This window comes from Zeus faber (genome assembly GCF_960531495.2).
Source record: "Zeus faber genome assembly, chromosome: 12".
NCBI classification, from domain to species: domain Eukaryota; kingdom Metazoa; phylum Chordata; class Actinopteri; order Zeiformes; family Zeidae; genus Zeus; species Zeus faber.
In genome coordinates this window covers 9,818,983-9,844,116 of record NC_137196.1, presented here as the reverse complement: position 1 = coordinate 9,844,116, position 25,134 = coordinate 9,818,983, and the positions used below count along the sequence as shown (strand labels likewise).

The following is a 25,134-nucleotide window of genomic DNA, read 5'->3' as shown; positions in this document are numbered from 1 at the left end:
GTCAGCGCCATCTGGACACACACACACACATTTTGGAGTTTTGTGATTGGGCTCGCTGCATCTGTGTGTGTGTGTGTGTGTGTGTGTGTGTGTGTGTGTGTGTGTGTGTGGGTGTGTGTGTATCCCATACTTAATGTCATGTGTCATTTTAGTCGCATCTCACCGCGGTTTCTCTCCGTCCCCGGCTACTTTTGCCTCTTCTTTCTCGGCAGCTTTTTATCTGTTTTGTTCATTTTCCTCCCATGGGTTCCACCTCTTTAACACCTTTCCCTGGAAACTGTATGCTACGAAGAAGGTCAAAGCAAGACACACGAGAGAGAGAGAGAGAGAGAGAGAGAGAGGGAGAGAGATGGAGAGAGAGAGAGGGAAAGAGAGAGAGAGAGAGAGAGATGGAGAGAGAGAGAGAGAGAGGCTGCCAGAGAAGGCCGACGCCAAGGGAGTCTGTGATGGCGGTGGTGATTACGGTGCATGAATGTGTGTGTGTGTGTGTGTGTGGGGGGGGGGGGGGGGGGCGTTGAAAGAGAGAGAGAGAAAAGAGAGACGGACAGACAGAGAATTGACAGGTAGAGATAGAAAAGCGATTAGGAGAGTGAGGGAAGAAGGAGAGGAAAGGAAATGAATGGAACAAAAAGAGCAGAGGAAAAGAGGAGCGGAGGAGGAGGAGAGCTGCAGGGAGGAGGAGAGAGAAGAGGAGAGGAGGAAAGGAAAGGCATGATAGAGAGAGGAGAGGAGAGAAGAGGAGGAGAGGAGGACAGGAAAGGAAAGATGGAGGGGAGGAGTGAAGTGTGTGCCATCCGGGGGCAGATGCTCTGGACTTGAAGAGCTTGCGGGTCCGCTCGCCAAGCAGACCCCGGTCGCCATGGCAACCCCCAAACGAGAGGAGAGGAGGAGTGATTGAAGAGAGAGAGCGGAGGAGAAAGGAGAGAGGACCACCAGGTTAAAACTACATTACCATGAGAAAGGGAGGCAGAGGGCTGCGGATTCCTTACCGCACACGGTATTATATCATCGGCACGGCACCTGGCACCGGGGGGAGACGGCAGCGACGGAGTTTAACCCTTTGTGTGCCTTGCTCTGACAAATGGGGATTAGAGATCAATTTGGCTGGAAAAATAAAAATAAAATACCTTTAAGTTATATTTAAATTTATTATTTTTTTTATTATAAACAAAACTAAAGTCAATATTTTTTATTTAATAAATCATATTTTATTATTTCATTAAATATATTTAATACAATTATAATATATTTTATTCAGCTATTCATTCATTAATTTGTTGACAAACATATTTAATAGAATATAATTGAAACCTCAAAGCTCGGTTGTTGGCCCATTTTATTTTTATTATTTCCATGTTTATTGTTTCAATTTTCCATTTTCCTGTTTACTCTGGTTGTGTTTACATTACACTCACCAATGGCTCTATTAAAAAGAAAAAAACTCCAGCGGAACATTCGTTATCACCCACAGCTGACGGATTGCGTATCTCTCTATTCCAGTCTTCGGTCTCCTGCTGCTCCATCCCTCCGTCCTTCCTCTCGATTCTCTCACTCTCTCTCTTTCTCTCTCCCTGTATCTTGTTGTGGCCTTCACATCAGTATGCTGAGATGTGGCCGCCCCCGCCATCCAGCTCTATCTCTCTCTCTCTCTCTCTCTCTCTCTCTCTCTCTCTCTCTCTCTCTCTCTCTTCTCTCTGAGCTCCCCCTCTCTCTCTCTCTCTCTCTCTCTCTCTCTCTCTCTCTCTCTCTCTTCTCTAGTCCCCCTAACGTCTTACCATAACTACCATCCACCCCCCTTCCCTCTATTCCTCCCATCCCTCCATCCCTGTGGAGCAGGAGTGACATTGGGCGTGAGGTCAGAGAGATGGGCAGCGGTGGAGCTACTGCTGTCAGCAGCAGGCTCAAATGGGCTTAGCTACAGTATGTGGAGACACCCCGGGGACACGTCCGCCTGGCCTTGGGCTGCAGTCAGATAGAGAGACATGCAGACGGAGACATGTACATCCACGCCCACGCGCGCACACACACACACGCACGCACACACACACACGCACACACACACAGACATAGACATGGGTACACACACATTTACCCAAGGAAGGATATGCATGTGCATCCAAGCCTACAGAACATACACATAATCCACCCATGCAGGAGTCCCCTAACTGCAGTGCACACATACGTAAATACACATGGGTGTGGGCTGTGATGCTGACGCGTCCGCACAGCGAGGCGTGGAATTCCAATTTTCACAAGGAACAAATTCCCTTCAACAAACTGCCACGGATTATCGTCTCTTCTGGCGAATGAATGTGTTGAACAACGGAATGTGGAAAATTTCCACAGATGATGTATAGTATATCAGATGCTGAATTTAGAAATAAAGGCACGGATCTCCGATGGTCAGATACATTTTTGGAATATAACATGTGGGTCAGACATAGTTAAAAAATAACACTTCATTATCAATCATATTCTATGGCGGAAATAGATGATTAATACAGAACAGCATGAGGATGACCTTAGAAAAAAATTGGCTACTGAATAAGCATGAAGGCCAATTCTGTATGAATTAAATACTGCAGATGAGGGATGTTATAGATACAGTATCAAATTGTTGACTATCCTTTTAGTCAATTTTCTGTGGAGTTTTAGTCAATCTTGTTCCGAGATGAACATAGATCAAATCTGCAAGGTTACACCCAGGAAGAAATGTTAAAAATCCTTCACAAGAAATAGCTCTGTTCTATTACGGCATGACTGCAGACTGCATTAAATTTAGGCATTTGGTAAAATGGAGGATTAAAAAAAAAGGGAGGGGGGGGGGGGGGGGTAATCATTTTTTTGGTATTTAAAGTAACACAGTTCGAGAAATTGTCCCATTTTTCCATGTTTCTTACATACATGGAATAATATGCGTAATAGGATGTCATGCCTCGGGTCACTTTGGATTATGTCTGAGGTATGCGGCCTAGAGACACCGTGTAACACTGCCCCCGTGTGGCCAGAATATCACCTTACCTTTATCACATTACTTTAGTGGGACCCCACGTTGAGAAATACTGCACCGCACGTTGAGATCTACCTGCGGGGGAAGAACCCCGCAGAGTTTCCTGGGGGTCCCGGCAAAATGACTGATGGTTGACCTTGACTATTATTCAACTTACAGGATGTTAATACCGTTAGAGAATGTGCAATAATGACTGTTTTGATCATAGTTTCATTGTCATTTCCTTAACTATAGTTTATACAGGTATGGAAGGTTGGACTAAACCATATCTAATAATACAAGTGTTCTCAGATTGGGGTCCCAGAGAAAAACTCTTTTCAAAGGAGGTCTGTGGCATAATATATCTAATTGAGGGTCCTTGGGATGGAAAAATGCTGAGAATCATTTCCTCGGTGAGATCGGAGGCTTGGGGATAAATGTATAGAAAATGTACATACAGGCAACACTTTGTTCCATTAACTGGAAAACCTAGGTGTTCTGATCACCTGCCCTGTAGGTTGGCGCTGTAGACAGGTTTCTCCAGAAGCTTCAAGTTACAAGATAAAGTTTCACTGAACAGAGTCAATTTACATGTTGAGGTGTTGTTCAGGGCAACAGAAGCCGTCCATCGTGGATGGTCAGAATGAGAATAGTTGGACCCGTCTAAAAGGCGTGCATCACTTTTTTTTCGCCCTCAGAGCTTGGAGGCGAGATAGAGGTGATAGGGGATAATTAAACTTCAAAATCAAGGATACCACTTTATTTACCACTGGCCTATATAGACTTCTCAGTAGTGTTTTAAAGTGACTATCACTCATCCAAGCGCCCATTTCTGAGTCTTCATGGCCGAGGCCGTGACCATCACAGGCAGCAGTAGCAATGGAGCTGCCTCTGTCGGTGGGGGAGGTGAAGGGAGTCCAGAGGGTCCGGGGGTCAGGGTCCACCAGGACAGCTCGCTCAAGGCCGGGGCGGCCCTGTCGGACGAGAGGGTGGACTTCCTACGGGAGCAGGCCTTCTGTGTGCTGCGAGTCAAGACGGATAAGTGGAACCGCTTCATCGGTGCTGAGGAGAACCAGAAGGTCCTGCTGGATTTCCTGGACCACATCTGGACCGACAGGCTGCTGCTCTTCACCGGGCCTGGGGGGACGCTGCACGCCGGGGACGCACAGGTGCATGCACGCACAAATGTACACACACACACACACACAGACACACAGACGACACAGTAACTCATTAAACAGAGAGACATAATCTCAGTTCATAAAATATTGGATGCACCGTCTTTGCACAATATGCAATAGACTTTATCTTCCCATAAAATATATTGTCATTTTCTTAGTAATTAAATTCATTATGGCATGTTGGTTGTCAACTGAGAAGAACGGATGCCTATCTAAATTCCTTTTTTTAAATACTATTGTTAAAGTATAATTCAGTAATGTGTTGAATATTATGGTCACTGTGGTGCATTTGGCCAATTTTAGGCTTGATTCTACATCATCCAGTCATCTTTATTTCAGAAAAAGACTTGGCAGAGTGCAACCAACAACCAACAACTTATGAAAAGACAAACCCAATTTTATAAACAAATTAACATAAACCACATACAGTCATTAGGGGAGGGGGGACTATCCTTGGATGTCTGCACCCCATCTAACGTGTCCATTTGGAAATAAGTCACTACTTATTTCTAGTGCTTTCAATACTACTGAAAGCATTCCCACTGTATTTGCGTGTGTGAAGACGTCGCCGCTGTGGAAGACCAAGCTGCTGTGCGTGCTGAAGAGAGGGGTGAAGCGGATCAGCCGCCAGGCCTTCAGAAGACAGCTCCGCCTGGGGGAGGTGTCCGGGTACCCCATGGAGCATCTACCTGTCGTCATCTCAGAGGTGTGTGTGTGTGTGTGTGTGTGTGTGTGTGTGTGCGTGTGTGTGTGTGTGTGCGTGTGTGTGTGTGTGTGAGTGTGTGTGTGTGTGTGTGTGTGTGTGTGTGTGTGTGTGTGTGTGCGTGTGTGTTTGTTTGAGTGTGAATGGAGGTAAAGGGGTTAGGTTTCAAGGTGTGTGAGAATGACAGTGCCTTTATGAGTGTGTGTGCATGTCTCTGTGTGTGTGTGTGTGTGTGTGTGTGTGTGTGTGTGTGTGTGTGTGTGTGTGTGTGTGTGTGTGTGTGTGTGTGTGTGTGTGTGTGTGTGTGTGTGTGTGTGCGTGTGTGTGTGTGTTTGTTTGAGTGTGAATGGAGGTAAAGGGGTTAGGTTTCAAGATGTGTGAGAATGACAGTGCCTTTATGAGTGTGTGTGCATGTCTGTCTGTGTGTGTGTGTGTGTGTGTGTGTGTGTGTGTGTGTGTGTGTGTGTGTGTGTGTGTGTGTGTGTGTGTGTGTGTGTGTGTGTGTGTGTGTGTGTGTGTGTGTGTGTGTGTGTGTGTGTGTGTGTGATTGGGCCACAGGTGCTGTATAAAAAAAAAAAAAGATACAAACAGAAAAGCAGCAGATTTCCTGCACACGAGTGTTTGAACCTTCCTATTTTCAGGATTTATAATATACTGTATAGTTATGAAATTAAATAGTCAAAGTATAAATCATTGAACATGTAGCTTCCAACACTGGTACACAGGTAATTTCTCACCCTTATTTTCCTACTAAAAACTCATCACGTCATCACCTCCATTAAATGAAGGTTGGAAGATATTAGGTCCTGAGTACATCCAGAAAGAAAGTAAACAGCAAGTTAAAAAGCTGTAAATCTTTGTGTTCAAATTTTCGAAGTGTGTGTGTGTGTGTGTGTGTATGTGTGTGTGTGTGTGTGTGTGTGTGTGTGTGTGTGTGTGTGTGTGTGATTGTGTGTGTGTGCGTGTGCGTGTGTGTGTGATTTTGTGTGTGTGTGTGTGTGTATGTGATTTTGTGTGTGTGTGTGTGTGTGTGTGTGTGTGTGTGTGTGTGTGTGTGTGTTTCTATTGCTGTATTGTGAGGACAGATTTTTTAACCTTTTTACTGAGCCGGTCCTCACATTTTCCCCTTTCTGACTGCTTCGTCAGTTTTCAAATGCGTTAAATTCACTGTGTTGTGTATGTGTTGTCTGCATGGCCAGGTGCTGTTGTGTGTTCTCTCCAACGGTCTGAATCACGAGGACTGGCCATGCGTTGTGTCTGAGGACATCCAGAGACACCTAGAGAGTCTGAGGAGCCGGGTGGTCATGCTGAAAGGTCGAGCAGAGGGACGGACACTGCTGCCTCTGCCACTGAGCGTGGAGAGGGTGAGGCCTCAGGACACTGTGCTCAGGTCAGCAACCCAAAATGAAATTCTACTCAATGCTAAACTCCTGAATCCATTCATGACGCCCTTAACTGGATTGGGGATGAGAGGAGCCTTTGACTGAACCTGGGGAATACAACCCACTGGGACTACAGAATGCAACGATAATTTACCCTTGTGCAAGCAGTGTTAATATCACCACATAGCCGACAGTTTTGAAACAGTAAAACTCCAAATGTGCTTTAGTTGACAGGCTAAGTGATCCTTCTCGTTTCTGGGAAACATATTCTGGATCAGTCCCCTAAGAGACCCAACCTATGGGTTACCTCATCCAATGATGGGACACTGGGACTTTCTGTCAATAAGTCTGTCTTGTACCTATTGATGGCACTCCAGATCAACTGAAGCATAAGGGTCTCAAGCTAATCTGCAGACCTTGTAAGACCCACACAGAAGTCCTTGGACAGTAGCCTGGACAGGGTGTTTCAATGATTAAGGCAATGATTTGTCAGAAAGGTTAACTACTATGCCCCCCTTCCCCAATAGACAGATCTCAGGGTCTTAACACTGTTTATAGTGTCTAAGAGATGAAGCTGGGACCTCTAGCAATGATAGTCAGAATCATTCTTGACAACCAACCATTTCTCTTTCCTGCATGATCCCCAAAATGTGGATGTCTTTCCCCCCTCCTTCAGTCCTGGTGGGTGGCCCCTGGACCGTGGTTTACTGTACTCCATAGAAACCCTGGTGATTCAGTGGTCTGAACAGATATGGACCATTCTGAAGAAGGACTCCAGCGGAGCCTTGAGCCGTGGAGACCATCCTGGCCCCACGGCGGAGCTTCAGTTCTGGGCCACTCAGAAGGAGAACCTGCTTGGCATCCAGTCACAAGTAGGACAGGGATGGAGTTATGTCTGTAATGATTGGTTCGGGATAAAGTTTGTATGGACAAAATCATGTATATATGTATATAACCTTCCTAGATGCCATTTACGGTATGCAAGGTTCAAGGTTGTTGTTGTGATGAAGAATGAAAAATTGTGTGTGTTGATGCATACCAAGCTCCATGTGTGCATGGGGCTTGCATGGCTCAAGACTGTTAATTAATTCAATGCAAATTCTATGTAAAAGTCTCAAAATGTTTGAAGATCTGCATATAACATAGTGTTATGATATTAGAGCCTTTATAATGGATTTTCGTTTTTGAATGATCAAGAAATTGGGTTTTCTCATAGAGCTCAATTAGAAAGCATGCTAAGCGTAAGTTGGTAAACACACTCATAACAATAATTACATAGTAATTTAGACCCAGTAAGTTATTTCGTCCGGTGTGTGAGATTATGGCTTGCACTCCATGTTTTCAGATCCAGAGCACCAAGGTGGAGCAGATCATGGACATCCTGAGGAGAATCAAGAGCAGCTACTACTCGTCTTTTTATGACATCTGTCTCCAAGTTCACCAGGGTAGAATGTCAAAACTACTTCTACACATACTAATTTCCCTCGCCTATACATCCCTGGCCTATACTTTTCTTATCCTCTCAACTTTCTCAGAAACTATTAGCTTCAGCTTCTTCCTGAGAGGCAGAATTGATATCACTGTCAGCAGCTTTATAATTACTGTTCCATACTTGCAGAATGCACAAGGGTAATTATAGCACCTCATCTAATGCCTACCTATTTCCCCTTTATAATAAAGAGAGAGCTTCTATGTTTCCTTAAAGATCTACCTGTTCCCAGTGGCCCTCCTCATTAAATAATTTTATAAGATCCTTACTGTGTAACTGATTTTCATATATTCTTCCATATCCCACAGTGTCTTCCCCTGTGTGTGTCAATGTTGTGCATGTCTAGCGATTTTTTCGGGCCAACGTGGACAAAGAAGAAAAAGTATATATCTGTACAAAATGGCAGAACTTTACTTTCACTCAAACCACAAAAATAGTCTTATTTCCCATACCACTAAAATTTCCAACTGTACCCCCTGTAATCTGCACTACAAAAAAGTACTGCTACATAAGTCTGGCAATACTCCCACTGCTATAGTAGTGCACAATCCCAGACCTATGCTGTCATCCATCAGTTATGTTCTTTCCTGTGTGTTTTCCGGGCTCCCAGCGGTGCTGGAAGCAGAGGATGTAGACCTGCACCTGCGGCCCCTTAGGAGGCTGATTAGCAGCTTAGAAGAGAGGAGTTTCCCACAGATCGAGTCCCTGCTGCCTCCACTCTTCCACACCCTCTGCCTCATCTGGAGCCACTCCCAGTATTACTGTGCCCCACAGCGCATGGTGGTGCTGCTGCAGGAGTTCTGCAACCTTCTCATTGAGAAGGTACTGCTAAACGATTTGGAAGAATGTGTTGTCGGGATCACCAGAGGGAAATTTCCAGGTTGTTGATGTACATCAAAATCCCATATTGATATGTATGTACGTGTACATGGGCTTATGTGCAGGCCTTCGCCTACCTGATCCCAGAAGAGCTATTTAAAATGGAGTTGGAGGAGGGAGTGGAGAGGGTCCACATCACTATCTCTGTGCTGCACACCTTCAAGCATCTGTTCCACACACACCGCCAGGCGATCCCCAAGTACTACCACCATGGGCAGACCATCAGGCCCTGGGATTTCCCTGCCTCGCTGGTGTTTCAACGCACAGACCATGTCATGGACAGGCTGCTCAAGATTGAGGTGTGGTGCTGCAGTAACAATGCTGTTTGTTTGTCACTGATTGTTATGTGTAAAATAATGTTCTTCTATCTAATTTGGATTTCTAGCCTACTATCCTTACCTCCTGGGCGACATGGTCTTTAACCTCTGATCCATAGGAACTGTTTGCCTCTGCACTGGACTTCCTGAAGCTTGAAAAGGTGGAGCTGGGAGGTTCCAGAGGGAAGATCCTCAGTGAGATGGTCTTCAATATGAACGAGGAGTTCAATGACCGCTGGCGAGCCCTTAGAGAGAGCAAATATGACCCCCTGGATTACACTAACAATGTACGAAATAGAGTGCCACTGTTGTAAATATCTTGGACATAGACAAGGACAGACATTGATAATGATATAGATGTAGCCATATACATTATATTACATAGCCACATCCATAGACATTCATAGCCTTAGCTCTAACCATAGCCACAGAAATTGACAGACATATAAAATATATACATATACAAAACCAGCCATACCTCATTTAATTCCGTTTCCAGAAATTTCTCATTGACTACAGGCGTTTCATGGACCAGAACAAAGACTTTGACCAGAGGCTGGGGACTGTTCTCAATCTGGCTTTCCAGCACTCCAAGGGTCTAGAATCCACTTTAAAGGTAGGTCCGGGATGTCCTTGCCTGCTATTAAAGATGTGTTTAACAATTTCTAACTAATCACTGCTATCCAATCAATGTGCTTTCCTGTCACCTCTACAGTAATGAAATAATTCTTGCTTTGTCCTATTCAGCTGTTACAGATTTTTGGCAGCCTCCTGGAGAGGCCCAGAATCCACCAGCTCTTCTCTCCTAACTACAACGTGCTGTTAGACATGTTCAACCAGGAAATAGACCACTGTCAGCTTATGCTTGATGAACACAGAGAAAGGGTGAGAAATGGAAGAACGGGGGTGCAGAGAGCGATGGAATATGATAGAACTGTGAATATCTGAAGACAGTTTGAAATTAATCGTTTCTAAACGAAATTACAGCCAAAAAGGGATACACGTCTATGTTTAAACACACTGGATGTTCAGCGACATGGCAGTCACTAGCTATTGTCAAAAGGGGTCACATTTCAAGTTGATGAACATAAGCCTCTTGAATCTTGAATCTTGTTGCAAGGAGCTACTGTGAATCTCTGGTGGAGCCAAACATTTATACTGAACAGAATTGTGAGCAACTAAGGAAAGTTCAGAAAAACAGCAGTTTGTAGACATCATTGTGTAGGAATCAGTCCTGTTAACCCTAACCCTAACCCTAACCCCAACCCTAAACCCTAACCCTAAATTTCTTACATGACATATTTGATACTGTACATGAAATAGAAACATGGATTAGCATCTGTAAATAGTGTGCAATCGTTCAAATGTGCCTATTGTGATGACACACATCATAACTCTGCTAATAAAAGTACCGTGAATAGCTTAACTTTAAATGGAGACTGTCAAATCTCTGCGTTTCAGTTGCGATCAGACTGCGCTGTCCTGGGTAAGAACATGCCTGCGGTGTCTGGAAGCCTCAAGCGCTCCCAGGAGCTTCGAGGTTGCATCCTCTCCAACCGGAGCAACTTCAGCCAGCTGACGCACATGTACGCACACACACACACATATACAGTAACATACTGTCAAAAGCAGAGTCTGATATAATGTATGTAATGCTCCATTAAAGGAGAAGAGACAATCAACATGATTCGATTAAAAAAAGAGTAATTTCTCACTCCCTATCCGCCACTTAACTTCCGTCCCCTTTTTTTCTTCTCTAAAGGCCTTTACTATCGTCTGAGGCAGAGGAAGTGTTCCAGAAGTGCGAGCGTCTCCTTGAGGAGTTGGACCAGCATGATGAGGAGCTCCTCTCGGAGTGGAACCAAGGGCTGGAAGAGGTCTGTCACACCCATCTCCAGGAACCGCTGCTCACCCTGGACGCCGACACGGGTCTGTTCCAGGTCAACTTCAGCCCTGCTGTAAGCAGAAAATGAGTTTTCAACCCATAGGGATCGCTAATAGAAAACAAACTCTGTAGATGTGAAGGAATTTGTCATGTTAGTGCTTATAAAGAGATACTTTCAGTACTGTTCTGTGTGAGTTTCTTGTGAAATGGCAGTACATCTCTCTCTCTCTCTCTCTCTCTCTCTCTCTCTCTCTCTCTCTCTCTCTCCCTCTTCCTCTCTCTCCCCCTCCCTCTCCCTCTCTCTCCCTCTCCCTCTCTCTCCCAGTTAACCTCAGTCCTGAGGGAGGTTAAGTATCTAAGCATGTTAAAGAACCACAACATCCCCAAGGCAGCTCTCCACCTTTACTCTAAACGAGAGACACTCCACATGGTGGGTTACTTGGTCCTCAATTTTGTTTATTTTGACATTGTTTTGATAGCATTATAAAATAAATCAGCTTGTATGATGAGTATTAATATTTGGATTGTGTCCCATAGTACTCCCAGACATTGACCATGGTGACCCAATGGTACAACCGGCTCCAGAGCACCATCCTGGCTGTGGAGCTGGGATTGGTCGAGGAGGAGATGAACAGGACCAGACAGCAGCTGAACCCTGCCCTGCAGGAGCTGACCTGGGTGCAGGATGACCTGTGGGATTACATCCAGACCACACGAGATCTGGTCAAGGTAAGGTGCATTCTTACACATGTTAAAGGTCGAGTAGAAACCCTTTGAGATTTCATTTTGTAAACATTTTCTCCTGGACTCTCACACACCTCTCATGAAGTACCATAACAAGGGCTGTTACACCACCAACAACATTGCAGTCAAAATTTAACAGCAAAACAATAGACAACTAGTTATTATTACCAATCTTGGGCAATGACTCATAAGCATCAATATTTCTCATTGTATTGCCGATCAGAAAAAGTTACCCAGGGTATCAGCAGCCAACTCTGTACACCCATAACAGGCGTATAAATAACCATTGTTGCACCCACTGCATTAAATATTCCCTCTTTTCATCTCCATCCTTAGGGCGTGTCCAGCCGTGTCCACAAAAGCAAGTCCCATGTGGATGCCATTCAGGCTCTGATGGGCAAGTTCAGCCACCAGGCTTGTATCACCAGGAAGAAGGGCTCCACCCTACTCATCCTCGCCGACATGGAGGAGAGCATCGCCAGGCAGTACACACTCACCACCAAAACCGGAGAACAAATACACAAGCTACTGCAGGTGCAAAGTCCACAGACAGAGGCTCAAACTATTATACAGTCAAATGGAATTTCTGCGGATGCTCAAAATATGAGACTGCAGAGACAAACAGCTAGACATAAGTAAATGTACATTGAAACTAGCATTGTTTTTCACTCAGTCGTTCACTCAGTCATTGTTTCAATGATCCAAACTTCTCCCTGTTCAGGAGAACCAGTCTCTGTTGGCAGTGTCAGACCCAGGCGGTGCGGCATGGCAGGCCTATACGGACTATGTCGACCGCATAGTGCTGGCAGGCTTCTCCAGCGCAGTCCGCTGCTCCTTGCAGTACTTCATGGACAACACGGACGCAGCCCAGCACATTATGCCGCTTTTTGAGGTCCAGCTGGTCCTTAATGCCAACGAGATGACCTTTGCCCCTTCACTGGACCTCAGCCAAAAAGGCAACTTTTATGATATCATCGACAAAATGGTGGCAAATATTACCAGGATGGCCTCCTTTATACCCAGAGTGGCCAATCATAAACAAAAGGAAAACTATAAAGTAGGTGATCTACAGTGAATTACTTTTTAAATGTATACACAGATATTAGCCTGCCTCCACAGCCAACCTTTTGCTTAACTATGAAGAGCTTCTTGCTTTCCCCCTTTTTATCTAGTCTGACATCGATGAGATGCCAGACTTGTCTGAGCTTTGTCACGCCATCCGAACTAGGGCCTGCACAGCCTTAGCTAAGGTAGGGTGGTGCAGCTGTTTCTCCCACCGAGAGAAAGACTGATTCAATCTGCAGACAATGTAAAAGATGATTCTACTTTTCCAGGTCAGGGTGTACCAGGGGTCATTTTCCAGCTACCGCTACCTGTGGACCGATGACAGGTCAGAATCTTGTGACATCACCCTTCTTGTCGGCCTTTGGTGTTGTACTTCAAAAATCTAAGTGATCATTTTGTTTTTCAGGTCGGAATTCATGAGACAGTTTTTGCTTTATGGCCACGTCCTGAGCGCAGAAGAAGCTGAGTTGTACGCCGACTATGAACTGAAGAAGAACCCCCCGACTCTGGAAAATTTCAAAGAGCAGGTTCCTCTCGTAAAATAGAACATGTCACAGATTTACGTGTGTTCTCCTGGCGGATAAGGTTTCCTGTTTTCTTTTCTTTAACACATTTCCAACAGTTCAATGAGTATGGAAAGAGTCAACTCACCTGCATTTTTAACATGTGACCACAGGGTCACTAGCCTGCGAATTCACTGGGTTCCATTCTTTTTCAGATTAACCTGTTTGAGTCTCTCTATGTGCGGGTGAGCAAGATGGAGGACAGGAGAGTGTTCTGCTGCTGGCTGCAACTGGACATACGGCCCTTCAAACACACCCTGATGAATGTCATCAAGAGGTGGAGCTGGATGTTCAAGGAGCACTTGCTCAACCACGTAAATGACAGGTTTGGCCAAAACACACACATGGTGAAGGTTTTCCAGATACTGAAGGGTCTGCAGTAGTGGGATTATAGTAGGTTTCATCCTTCAATCTTGTAGTTCAAGAGTTTCAAGAGTTTCAAGGGCCTTTTTTGTCATTGTTAAACTGTTAGAATTTACTTCTTTCTCTCTTTCAACCCTGTTATTTTTCTGTCCATCAGTGTGAGGGATCTGTCCACTTTTGTCCATGAGACAGCCAGTGGTCTGTCCAACAAGGTGTCCAATGGGGACTATGCAGGCCTGGTGGACATTATGGGTCACCTCATGGCCATACGAGACCGACAGATCAGCGATGAACAGCACTTCAAACCTCTCAAGTCCACTGCTGAGCTCCTCAAGAGCTATGGACAGCAACTCCCTGAAACAGTCTACACCCAGCTGGAGGTGTGTACAGGCACAAAAACACTCTGAAAACTCCCACCACCCCTTCCAATAATATAACGCCTTCACAGGAGTTGCCTGAAAGGTGGAAGAGTCTGAAGAAGATTGCCTTCACTGTCAAACACGAAGTGGCACCTCTGCAGTCCAACGAAGTCGCAGTCATTCGCAGGAAATGCATCCGCTTCGAGGTGAGAGTTCATGCACTGGTATGTGCAAGGGGTGAGGATCGGATTGTCAGGGGTATCAGATGTCAAAATGGCAGCAGAGTCAGATTGTAAACTTTCTCATTTTCTTCCCTGCATTATGTATGACTATATAGCCGACCTCCCAAGCCATCTCCCTTTCCATCTCCCACCACCAGCGACACCTTCACCTGCAGATCTGTAGTTTCAGTTGTAGATTTTCTACATGAATTTTCATATTATGCATCTGAATTACACTGTTTTCTCCATATAGGTTAAGCAGTATGAGTTCCGAGAACACTTCCGTACTGAGATTATATTTAAGATCAGTGTGGATGATCCATATAAAAAGATTGATAAGGTGAGATATGAGCACTGTAGTTTACATTATTTACAATATAATTTAGTGTTGGGACTGTTTGTCATTGTTTTAAAATGTAGAATACCATTAGAAAAGATCTGCATTCTCTGTCTCTAGTCCAACCGGTCTGTAGCTGTTATGGAAGCCGAAATGCAGAAGCTTCAAGATACAGCTGATCTCTTTGAGGTCAGCTTCCCCGACTACAAGCAGTTATGCCAGTGTCGCTCTGACATCATCCTGGTCAAAGCGGTCTGGGACATGGTCATCTTTGTTCAGGTACATCTCATAACAAACATCTACATACATATGGAAATATTGAGGCTCAAGCTATTAATATCACAAACGTTGAGGCTCATACAAGAAGACAGGTCTGCATAGTCAGAAGGTTGACCATCCTCTAAGCAAAGTAATGAATCTCTACTAGCTGCAGTTGTGTTGACCTTCAGGTTATTCCTGTGCATTGGTTTCCATTCAGAGAAAAATGTATTGAGGTCATTATGTTCTCATCCACTCTTTTTCCACGGCAGACTAGTATAGAGGATTGGACTAAGACGCCATGGAAAGAGATCAACGTGGAACTGATGGACATGGAGCTGAGACGGTTTGCGAAGGTACATCTTAAACATGGCTCGAATGCATCAGAAACATCAGGTTACAGCTATAAAATTAAAGAAAGTACCACTATTGCTTACTGCTTTTTGTGTTGTGTTGTGTTATGTTGTGTGCTAAAGGAGATGAAGACGTTGGATAAGGAGGTGCGGGTGTGGGACGTCTACATGGGCCTGGAGTCGACGGTGAGGAACATGCTGACCTCCCTGAGAGCCGTCAACGAGCTGCAAAACTCAGCCGTCAGGGAGCGACACTGGCAGCAGCTCATGAACACCACGGGGGTACTGGGATATTCTGCTCTGCCTTGTCACTAGGGTTGTGTCACTGGATATCCTAATGTGGAAACCTGATCACACAACCTCACACAGTTCTTCCCTTTGCCCTTTCTCATCTCAGGTGAGGTTTGTGATGGGCGAGGGCACCACCCTGGGGGACCTTCTGGAACTGCAGCTCCACCGCGTGGAAGATGAGGTCAAAAACATTGTTGACAAGGCGGTGAAGGAAATGGGCATTGAGAAGGTACGTTTTAGAGTTGCTTCGAATCACCTCCAGGTGAATTCCTCCACGTATATGCTTATATTTCTCAGGTTTTGGATTAAAAACCTCAGTACTGTCTGTCAGGTGTTGGCGGAGATCACCCAGACGTGGAGCGTGATGGATCTGTCATATGAAACTCACCCTAGCACAGGAAGCCCTCTACTCAAAGCCGATGAGAACCTCATTGAAACACTGGAGGACAACCAGGTGAGGGTGTTTCGTCAACTCAAGTCATGTCGAGTTTATTTGCGTTTAGGGCGCTCGCATAACTTAACCTCTACTTCCCGTGGCTCTGGTTTTAGGTGCAGCTGCAGAACATCTTAATGAGTAAGTACGTGGAGTACTTCCAGGCCGAAGTGAGTGGCTGGCAGAGGAAGCTGATGGTGGCTGACCTGGTCATCTCCACCTGGATGGCTGTCCAGAGGACCTGGGCCCACCTGAACAGCATTTTCACAAATAGCCACGACATCCGCTGCCAGCTGGCCAACGATGCCCAGCGCTTCGAGGGCATAGATGCTGACTTCCAGGTAGCAACCACACACATGGTATAAGAATGTCACACTTTTTGATATTGGTCTCTACGGGATTGTCCATGTCTTCATCACCTTCTCCCTGGGTTCCTCCCCTCTTTCCAGGGCCTGATGAGCAAGGTGGTGCAGAGCAGCAATGTGGTGGAGGTCACCAACCAGCCGGGCTTCCTGGAGCAGCTGGAGGCCCTGCAGCAGAGGCTGTCAGTGTGCGAGAAGGCCCTGGCCGAGTACCTGGAGACCAAGAGGCTCACCTTCCCCAGGTTCTACTTCGTCTCTGCCACCGACCTGCTGGAGATTGTCTCCAAGGGAACGCAGCCCAAGCAGGTGGAGTCCACGAGGCTGGGGGTCATTGTGCTCTCCACTTTGTACTTTTGAGATTCAACTTTAATTCAGATCGTGTGTGTACCCCAGGTAACTAGGCACCTGCTGAAGCTTTTCGACAACATCGCGGACCTCCGTTTCAAGGACTCGGAGCGTGATGGAGGTGACGGGGAGGGAGACGGGGAGGTGGTTGCCATAGGCATGTACAGCCGAGAAGGGGAGTACGTTCCCTTCTCTGAGCCTTGTGTCTGCGAAGGACAGGTATGAAAAAGAGAAAGTTCTGGGTTCAAATACAAAAACACTTTGTCATGGAGGTTTAAAATCATTTATTTGTGCGTTTGTTTGTATTTTGAGTGCTAGGTTCTTTCCAAGGCTCTTTCCATTAAATGTTGCGATATGAGTCATACCTTCTCTGTACGACTCTTTTCAAGTGAAGTTTATCGCTGTTCATCTGAAAGGACGCACAGACCTGTATGAAAGGACAATTTCTCCATTTCCTTTCTTGTTGGGTTAGATAAGACTAGATTAGATCAAATTAGACTGCATTTTGTTGCGACTTCCAGAAATTTTGGCTGCCGTCACTGACAGCACCTTTCACATCGCTTTATGCTACATTTCCTTTGCGATGGTGCTTGATAAATTAAGTATAACTTCCTGTCTTCAAACAGTACCTCGGCAGGCTGACTTTTAACCATTCATTGTCCTTCATTGTCCATAGGCGGAGTGTTGGCTGAGCTCCTTGGAGAGCACCATGCGCGGCACCATGCGAAAGGAGATCCAGGAGGCTGTGGCAGCCTACGAAGACAAACCAAGAGATCAATGGCTCTTTGACTTCCCAGCGCAGGTTTGTCCATTGACTACAGACGTTACAACTGTTTACACGGAGCCAGTGTCCATTTGTCCATTCCATTTTTCTCCTCCCAACACCAACAGGTGGGTCTTACTGGGACTCAGGTGTGGTGGGCCACAGATGTGGGCATTGTGTTTGAGAGGGTGGAGGAGGGCTTTGAGACGGCCTTGAAAGACTACAACAAAAAACAGGTACTGAGGAGATTCTAGTATATTTCACATCGTTCACACAGTAGTTTTTTGGTAACGCTTAATATTAAGGTCCTTGTAAGAAGCTTTAGTTAATAGGTAATAAGGTCCTTAAAAGTCTTTATTAACATGCTTGTTAACATTATTATGTGTTAATAAGACTATTTAAGTGTTTATTTATTAGCAGTTAACTATGCACTTATTAACAGTTAACTATACTTTTACTATGTGTTAATAAGACACATAAGTGTTAGTAATAGCATTTGTTAGCAGTTGACTATGCACTTATAAACAGCGAACTACAGTATGCTTTTTGCAGCAACTGGATCAAATTTGAGAATAATTTCTTATAAAGGTTAATAAATCCTTTATTATGCCCTTATTAACAGTTAACTACGCTTTTTGGAGCTCCCTACCTGGAATGAGCACTACATGTGGTTAAGACTGACAAAATGTGAATAAAAGATTACATGAAATACAATATTTTAGCGGTGAAGCACTAAAACACACTTTAAGACAGCTCTTTTGAAAAATTGTTTTTCCAGTTGTCATCACTTCCACATAAATGGCAGCCACATAGAACGTCCTCTTTAAAAACATCGCCTCAAACAGGCTTTTGACTGTGAAATGACTGTGTAATAGTCATTTTCAAGAATAAAGACTATGCAGTATATTTATCATTGAAAATGCTATATAAATAGAATTAAATATTTACACACATCGGCATTTGAGTCACAATGTTCATCTCACAAGAGAAACAATAAGATAATTTAATAAATACTGAGAATTTCAGTCACATATTAAGGGAGGTCCGGTGTCGCCGTTTGTTGATGACCCCACTCCGCGGACGTGAAGGGTCCGGCTGTACTGTGTGATTAGTGATGTTTAATATAACGTTGGCAGAATATATTTCACAATGTACAATTCACCTCAATGTTGAAAGATACTGTAACTGTACAAATAATTGTACTATTATTTCAAAGGCCTATTTGAGGCTATGTTTTATAGAACATTCTCTTCAAAACTAAAAAAATAATAATAATTCAAAAGATCTTAAGTGTGTTTTTGTGCTTCACCGCTAAAATATTGTATTTATATGCAATTTCTTATTTATATTTTATGAACCTTGAGCACATGTATGCCCATTCTTAACCTTAAAAAGGCATTGTTCTCATTCTATTTCAAGTAGCTGCAAAAAGCATAGTTAAAGGGGCAATAGACAACTTTTTTGCTTTTACTTATGATTTTGAAGTTAATGTTGATTGCACAGTGTATGTCGCTATAGAATAATGACACCATCAGCATTTAGATTGGTTCCCTTTAAGCCTCGATTTCACTATGTAATTTGGACGGCCACCGGGTACGAACACCCAGGAAAAATTAAGGATCAATTTATGGCACAAAGGGCGTCAGCCATTGGGGGGCGGGGGGGGGGGGGTCCCTGTGCACGGTTACGCGTTTTTGTGTTGTTACAATAAAAACACACTAAATTACACACTGTTATTATTGGTTTCGTTTGGAGGAAAGGGGAATGGGAACGGTCAGGGGATTGCGCAGTGGAGTGGGGATCGCAATGCTATGTGCCAGGGCGGGGCAAGGTGCCAGCACAAACAATTATACCACTTGGAAACACAAGGGGGGATGTTGAAAAGTTGTCTATTGCCCTTTAAATTGCTAATAAGTGCATAGTTCACTGCTTAAATGCTATTATTAACACTTTTATAGTCTTATTAACAAATTAAAGCATAGTTAATTGTAAAAAAGTGCACAATTAACTGCTTATTAATGCTATTATACACTTATATAGTCTTATTAACACATGATAATGTTAATAACCATGGTAATAAGGACTTAAAAGGGCCTTATTACATATTAACTAATGCATATTACAAGGACCCAAATATAAAATGTCACCTTTTTTTTATTGTTGGTTATTCTGTATAATGGGGGACACTGCAGTTCTGCATGCTAACAGTGTTAAGCTCAATGCAATGCTACAGATAGGATCAACTCGCCTAGCTCATGTGAAAAGTTCCTTAGACCTACAATAAACTATGACTGCTATAAAAAATGGACTCCAACATTTGATAGGTTCAATTGAACTCCTGATTGTTGTCGTTCTTGTTGTTTAGATCACCCAGTTGAACTCGCTGATCCACATGCTGCTCGGGGAGCTCAGCCCCGGCGACAGACAGAAGGTCATGACCATCTGCACCATCGACGTCCACGCCCGAGACGTGGTCGCTAAGCTCATCGCACAAAAGGTAGCACGTATTCATATGGTCGATATGGTGTTTATTTTTGTATTTTCTTTGGACCTATCCATGTCTCAAACATATCAAATAATTTGTCCAACTTTAAAGTGGTGATCCATAAGATCTTGCATAGAACTCTCCCAGAATTCAGTTGCCTTTCGCTTCTCAAACGTGGCCGTTCTTTGCATTCTTGTGGCGGATCACGTGCATAACACATGACAACAAAGGGCTTTTTTTCATACGAAGTGCTAGCTAAAAAATAAGTAACAACCGCAGGATTTTTTCTACACCAAATCATCTCAAGGATTATAACGTTAACGTAGTGGTTTGACTCGTAGGTGACTCAAGGACAAGCGTTTGCATGGCTGTCCCAGCTGCGCCACCGCTGGGACGACGAAACCAGACATTGTTACGTCAATATCTGCGATGCCCAATTCCAGTTCAGCTATGAATACCTGGGGAACACCAACCGGCTGGTCATCACCCCGCTCACTGACCGGTACACCACCCAAATGCATACTGTACTTAACTGTGTTGGTGTAATTGGTGTATTATTGGTACAATGGCAATATTATTCTGTTTTCCTTGTCTACTAGGTGCTATATAACCCTGACCCAGTCCCTCCACCTGACAATGAGTGGCGCCCCCTCTGGCCCGGCCGGCACGGGGAAGACGGAGACCACCAAGGACCTGGGTCGCTCCCTGGGCATCATGGTCTATGTGTTCAATTGCTCGGAACAGATGGACTACAAGGTGGAGAACTTTTCCAGTATTCAAGTCGATTCAAAATGTTCCGATCGCCGTTTGGTTGGTCTTATTATAGGTGTGTGTTCTCCAGTCCATAGGAAACATCTATAAGGGTCTGGCTCAGACCGGAGTGTGGGGGTGCTTTGATGAATTCAACAGGATCTCCGTGGAAGTCCTTTCGGTGGTGGCTGTTCAGGTCAAAACCATCCAGGATGCCATACGCAACAAGAAGCAGAGGTCAGTGGGTGGGCATAGATAGAAAAGGTATCTGTAGATGTGTAGGTCATTTATAAAGCCTTAATAATTATTTAATAAATTTAGGCCTGAAATGGAATAAAGTTATTATTCATCAGTTATTAGTCATTGCTATAATCATCACGTATACTGTTTACATATAGACATTTATTTATTAATTTAATTGTTGTTTGTTTGTTTAATTATTTATTTATTTGTTTAGAATCTATATTATATTATATTGTGCTATATCTCTTAAACTGTCTGTTACTTGGTTTGATTTTTATTTTGTTTCATATATTTTGTGAATTGAATGTATATAAACTTACTTCGGTACATACTTAATGTTTTATTAAATTGTTTGCTTCAAAAAGAAAAAAAATTTTTTTATTGTAAATAATTAATGAGCAACCATGAATAAAAGCAAAAAAATACAACTGCTACTCCGAAAGTACGAAATTGGATTGGAAATTGCAATTTTTCGGCCATATTTAAATGGCTGACTCACCCATTCATGCTTTTGTGTAGGTTCCATTTCCTGGGAGAGGAAATTGAGCTGAGGCCGACAGTAGGAATCTTCATCACCCTGAACCCAGGCTACGCCGGCAGGGCCGAGCTCCCGGAGAACCTCAAGGCACTGTTCAGGTCAGGAAGGAAGACTTCATTTAACTCATTAAGTTAGTTTTAAAACGGCAGTTGACTAATCACTTTCATGTGCATATAAAATTTGAACACCCAGGCCATGTGCCATGGTGATCCCGGACTACGAGCTGATCTGTGAGATCATGCTGGTGGCCGAGGGCTTCATAGACGCCCGACTGCTGGCGCGCAAGTTCATCAGCCTGTACACGCTGTGCAAGGAGCTGCTGTCCAAACAGGTGCACCACGGACAACTTTTCAACTTTGATTACAGATATACAGTAACTATTGAACCATAGTTTGCAATACTTACTGTATTACAATGTGTAAATTCTGCAACTAAAATTGTATATGTAAGGGATTTGCAGTCAGGTGGTTACTTTAAGATATATAAAAAAATATTTTTTTGAAATCACCCATCATATGATAACTATTCACTGTTATTAATGTGAAATTGGACATATTGTAATTAATCTCTTAAAGTCTTCCATTGTAGTTTCTATCAACATATCAGTGGTCATTCTTCAGAAATAACTTACAAGTATATATTTTTTAGGACCATTATGACTGGGGATTGAGGGCCATAAAATCGGTCCTGGTGGTGGCTGGGTCCCTGAAGAGACAGGAGAGAAGCCGACCTGAGGAACAGGTGCTGGTGCCTCACTCACACCAGTTTCAGCAATAAATAACATTCAAGTGAGTTGAGAAGCCCAAACTCTCCTGCATCCTCTGTCTAAGGTGCTGATGCGGGCTCTAAGGGACTTCAACCTGCCCAAGATCGTGACCAGTGACGTGCCCATCTTCTTGGGGCTGATCAGCGATCTGTTCCCCCAGCTCGACGTGCCCAGGAAGAGGGACCTCCAGCTGGAGAACGCCATACGGCAGTCGGTCAGTGAGCTGCGCTTGCAGCCAGAGGAGAACTTCATACTCAAGGTACCGGAAGGCGGTTTGTTTGTTCAGAACATGGTGGGAATAAAAAAAACTTAGACGTTATCCAGTGTTGCTTTTGAAGGGAACATAAACGACGTAGAATATCTTTACAATATGTAGTAGAACATTTTGAGATTTCATTTGTTTCTGTAGGTGACCCAGTTGGAGGAGCTGCTGGCTGTCAGACACTCTGTGTTTGTAGTCGGAGGACCAGGAACTGGCAAGAGCCAGGTACAGAATACATGGCAAGAGCAGCTAGTCAAGTCAAAATGTGTGATGTACCAAAATGGTTGAACCACCGGTCTAATTGTGAATATACCAATGGGCGCCAATGATTAATTGTATTATATCCCATGTTAGTCGTGGGATACATACTGTAGAATAATCATAACAGACCACTTCCCCTTTTTTTCTCCTCTGTTTAGAGTAATAGTCAATGCTCTAAAACAGTCTGTGTTGTGAAATTGCTTTTGTCTCTCAGATCCTGAAGACCCTCCACAGAACCTACGCGTACATGAAGATGAAAACTGTGTGGAGCGACATCAACCCCAAAGCTGTGACGACGGACGAGCTGTTTGGATACTTGCACCCGGCAACCAGAGAATGGAAAGACGGTGAGAGGCTGGAGCATGAAGGTTGACTGTTTTTCATTTAGCATTGACACCTCTATGGTTCGCAAAGCGAGTATGTTACATTTCCACCCTGGTTCGTCTATTTGCAAAATATCTTGAAAAGTATGAGTTGAACAATCATCAAATTTGGTGGAAATATTCTGCAGGTCCTGAAGAAGAAATAGACATTTTGAGTGTCTCGTGTTGTCACTGTCAGGTCTTTTCTCCTCTACCATGAGGGAGATGACCTCCATTGTCCACGACGGGCCAAAGTGGATTGTCTTGGATGGAGATATAGACCCCATGTGGATAGAATCACTCAACACGGTCATGGATGACAATAAGGTTGCCTTTTTTTTTTTTCACACTATCATTCTTTCAGGTTTATTGATCTAAATTTGACCTTCAATCAATCTCTGTCTAGGTGCTGACTCTAGCCAGCAATGAGAGGATCAGCCTGTCACCCTCCATGCGTCTGCTCTTTGAGATCTCCAATCTGAGGGCTGCTACTCCGGCCACCGTGTCCAGGGCAGGGATTCTATACGTCAACCCCCAAGACCTGGGTTGGAGCTTGTAAGATGCACAAGAAATTTGAACATTATTTTGTTCTCCAAATTGAAGTCATTTAATACGATGTGGCTTAACAGTTTAACAGCCTTCCCTTGGTTGTAGTGCTTTATCCAGAGCAAGTGTCCCAGAGCATGCACAGTAATTTAGCTGGTGGAGAGAAAGTGGCTCCCTGAGTGGAATTTTCTTTGAAATTAATTTCCATTTTCTTTTCCTAATCCTTGCAGGTATGTGACCAGTTGGATTGACACCCGGCAGGCCCAATCAGAGAGAGCCAACCTGACCATCCTATTCGATAAGTACGTGCCCTACTGCCTGGAGCAGGTCCGGTGCAATCTCAAGACCATCACTCCAATACCAGAGAACAGCATGGTGCAGGTCAGTGTACCAGATAGCATAACATCTATAACGTTCAAAGTTTTGTTGTGTTTTCCTGTTCAAATTGACTGGTTTCCTGTGCGTCTTTGCGTCATCCAGACGCTGTGTTCCTTGCTGGACTGTTTGCTGACAGAGGAGAACACTCCTGCCGACTCTCCCAGAGAACTCTACGAGATTTACTTTGTCTTTGCCTGCGTCTGGGCCTTCGGAGGAGCCCTCTTTCAGGACCATGTGAGTTTAAGATGAGCTCAAAGAGTTTTTTCTCATCAAACTCATCTTTTCAATCGGATAATTTCAATAGTTTTATTTGTTTTTCCATTTTCGGGTTAGCTGATTGACTACCGTGTCGAGTTCAGCCGCTGGTGGTCGAAGGAGATGAGGGCGGTGAAGTTCCCGTCGCAGGGGACGGTCTTTGACTATTTCATCGACGCAGACACAAAGAAGTTCACGCCCTGGAGCGAGAGAATGGTTCCGTTCGAGCTCGAGCCCGACGTCCCACTTCAGGTGCCCACAAAGAGTTTGAGAAAGTCGCATTGAGGAAGGATTGAGAAGGTCGATCCATTGGGTGTATGTTTTGACGTGCTTCTACATCCATGGTTGAGCATTGTGTCTTTCCATTGGGTTCTTTTGTGTTTCAGTCAGTGTTGGTCCACACCCCAGAGACGATTTGCCTGACCTACTTCGTGGATCTGCTTCTCCAGAGGGGGAAGCCCATCATGCTGGTGGGCAACGCCGGCGTCGGCAAATCCATCCTGGTGTCCGACAAAGTGGCCCGGCTAAAGGAGGACTACATGGTGGCCAAGGTCCCTTTCAACTACTACACCACCTCCGCCATGCTGCAGCGTACGTCTCATACATGTTGACACAGACGTTCTCAAGGGGCTTTGGTAAAAGTCAAGTTAGTAGTTAGCACCGTTAGTTCATAATTGGGAAAAACACCCATCACAAACGGGTGACAGGTCCTAGTTATTACTCAAAGTTTTACCATCCAGCCACCATGTGACCCTCAGGTGTTCTGGAGAAGCCCCTGGAGAAGAAGGCGGGCCGCAACTTTGCCCCTCCGGCCGCCAAGAGACTGATCTACTTCATAGACGACCTGAACATGCCCGAGGTGGACGTCTACGGCACCGTGCAGCCTCACACGCTCATACGCCAGCACCTGGACTACAACCACTGGTTAGGATTACACACACATATTTATATCTATTTCTCCAGAAAAGCACATATTACATTAATTGCTATTATTCTTATTATTATT

General features: G+C 44.4%; 1 protein-coding gene across 1 annotated transcript in view; it reads left to right on the top strand.

Moving 5' to 3' along the window:
• Nucleotides 1-4,846: 4,846 nt before the first annotated feature.
• The window catches only part of dnah9l (dynein, axonemal, heavy polypeptide 9 like), a gene marked incomplete at both ends in the record, with an annotated part of 50,481 nt that continues 30,193 nt past the window's right edge, over nt 4,847-25,134 (top strand). The window contains 49 exons of the mRNA XM_080010752.1: nt 4,847-4,876; nt 6,073-6,263; nt 6,932-7,127; nt 7,601-7,700; nt 8,355-8,566; nt 8,689-8,922; nt 9,060-9,227; nt 9,440-9,556; nt 9,688-9,825; nt 10,402-10,526; nt 10,703-10,898; nt 11,151-11,255; nt 11,363-11,554; nt 11,906-12,103; nt 12,291-12,626; nt 12,742-12,819; nt 12,904-12,959; nt 13,041-13,161; nt 13,353-13,522; nt 13,718-13,940; nt 14,009-14,125; nt 14,394-14,480; nt 14,598-14,756; nt 15,008-15,091; nt 15,212-15,370; nt 15,486-15,608; nt 15,711-15,833; nt 15,929-16,153; nt 16,262-16,480; nt 16,568-16,738; nt 17,196-17,321; nt 17,411-17,518; nt 19,648-19,779; nt 20,109-20,269; nt 20,367-20,523; nt 20,609-20,754; nt 21,280-21,396; nt 21,491-21,629; nt 21,947-22,039; nt 22,129-22,323; nt 22,474-22,551; nt 22,802-22,934; nt 23,149-23,276; nt 23,356-23,504; nt 23,726-23,876; nt 23,976-24,107; nt 24,207-24,380; nt 24,515-24,719; nt 24,887-25,052. Coding sequence (XP_079866878.1) covers nt 4,847-4,876; nt 6,073-6,263; nt 6,932-7,127; nt 7,601-7,700; nt 8,355-8,566; nt 8,689-8,922; nt 9,060-9,227; nt 9,440-9,556; nt 9,688-9,825; nt 10,402-10,526; nt 10,703-10,898; nt 11,151-11,255; nt 11,363-11,554; nt 11,906-12,103; nt 12,291-12,626; nt 12,742-12,819; nt 12,904-12,959; nt 13,041-13,161; nt 13,353-13,522; nt 13,718-13,940; nt 14,009-14,125; nt 14,394-14,480; nt 14,598-14,756; nt 15,008-15,091; nt 15,212-15,370; nt 15,486-15,608; nt 15,711-15,833; nt 15,929-16,153; nt 16,262-16,480; nt 16,568-16,738; nt 17,196-17,321; nt 17,411-17,518; nt 19,648-19,779; nt 20,109-20,269; nt 20,367-20,523; nt 20,609-20,754; nt 21,280-21,396; nt 21,491-21,629; nt 21,947-22,039; nt 22,129-22,323; nt 22,474-22,551; nt 22,802-22,934; nt 23,149-23,276; nt 23,356-23,504; nt 23,726-23,876; nt 23,976-24,107; nt 24,207-24,380; nt 24,515-24,719; nt 24,887-25,052 — 7,343 coding nt within the window. The remainder of the gene's footprint in view (nt 4,877-6,072; nt 6,264-6,931; nt 7,128-7,600; nt 7,701-8,354; nt 8,567-8,688; nt 8,923-9,059; nt 9,228-9,439; nt 9,557-9,687; nt 9,826-10,401; nt 10,527-10,702; nt 10,899-11,150; nt 11,256-11,362; nt 11,555-11,905; nt 12,104-12,290; nt 12,627-12,741; nt 12,820-12,903; nt 12,960-13,040; nt 13,162-13,352; nt 13,523-13,717; nt 13,941-14,008; nt 14,126-14,393; nt 14,481-14,597; nt 14,757-15,007; nt 15,092-15,211; nt 15,371-15,485; nt 15,609-15,710; nt 15,834-15,928; nt 16,154-16,261; nt 16,481-16,567; nt 16,739-17,195; nt 17,322-17,410; nt 17,519-19,647; nt 19,780-20,108; nt 20,270-20,366; nt 20,524-20,608; nt 20,755-21,279; nt 21,397-21,490; nt 21,630-21,946; nt 22,040-22,128; nt 22,324-22,473; nt 22,552-22,801; nt 22,935-23,148; nt 23,277-23,355; nt 23,505-23,725; nt 23,877-23,975; nt 24,108-24,206; nt 24,381-24,514; nt 24,720-24,886; nt 25,053-25,134) is intronic.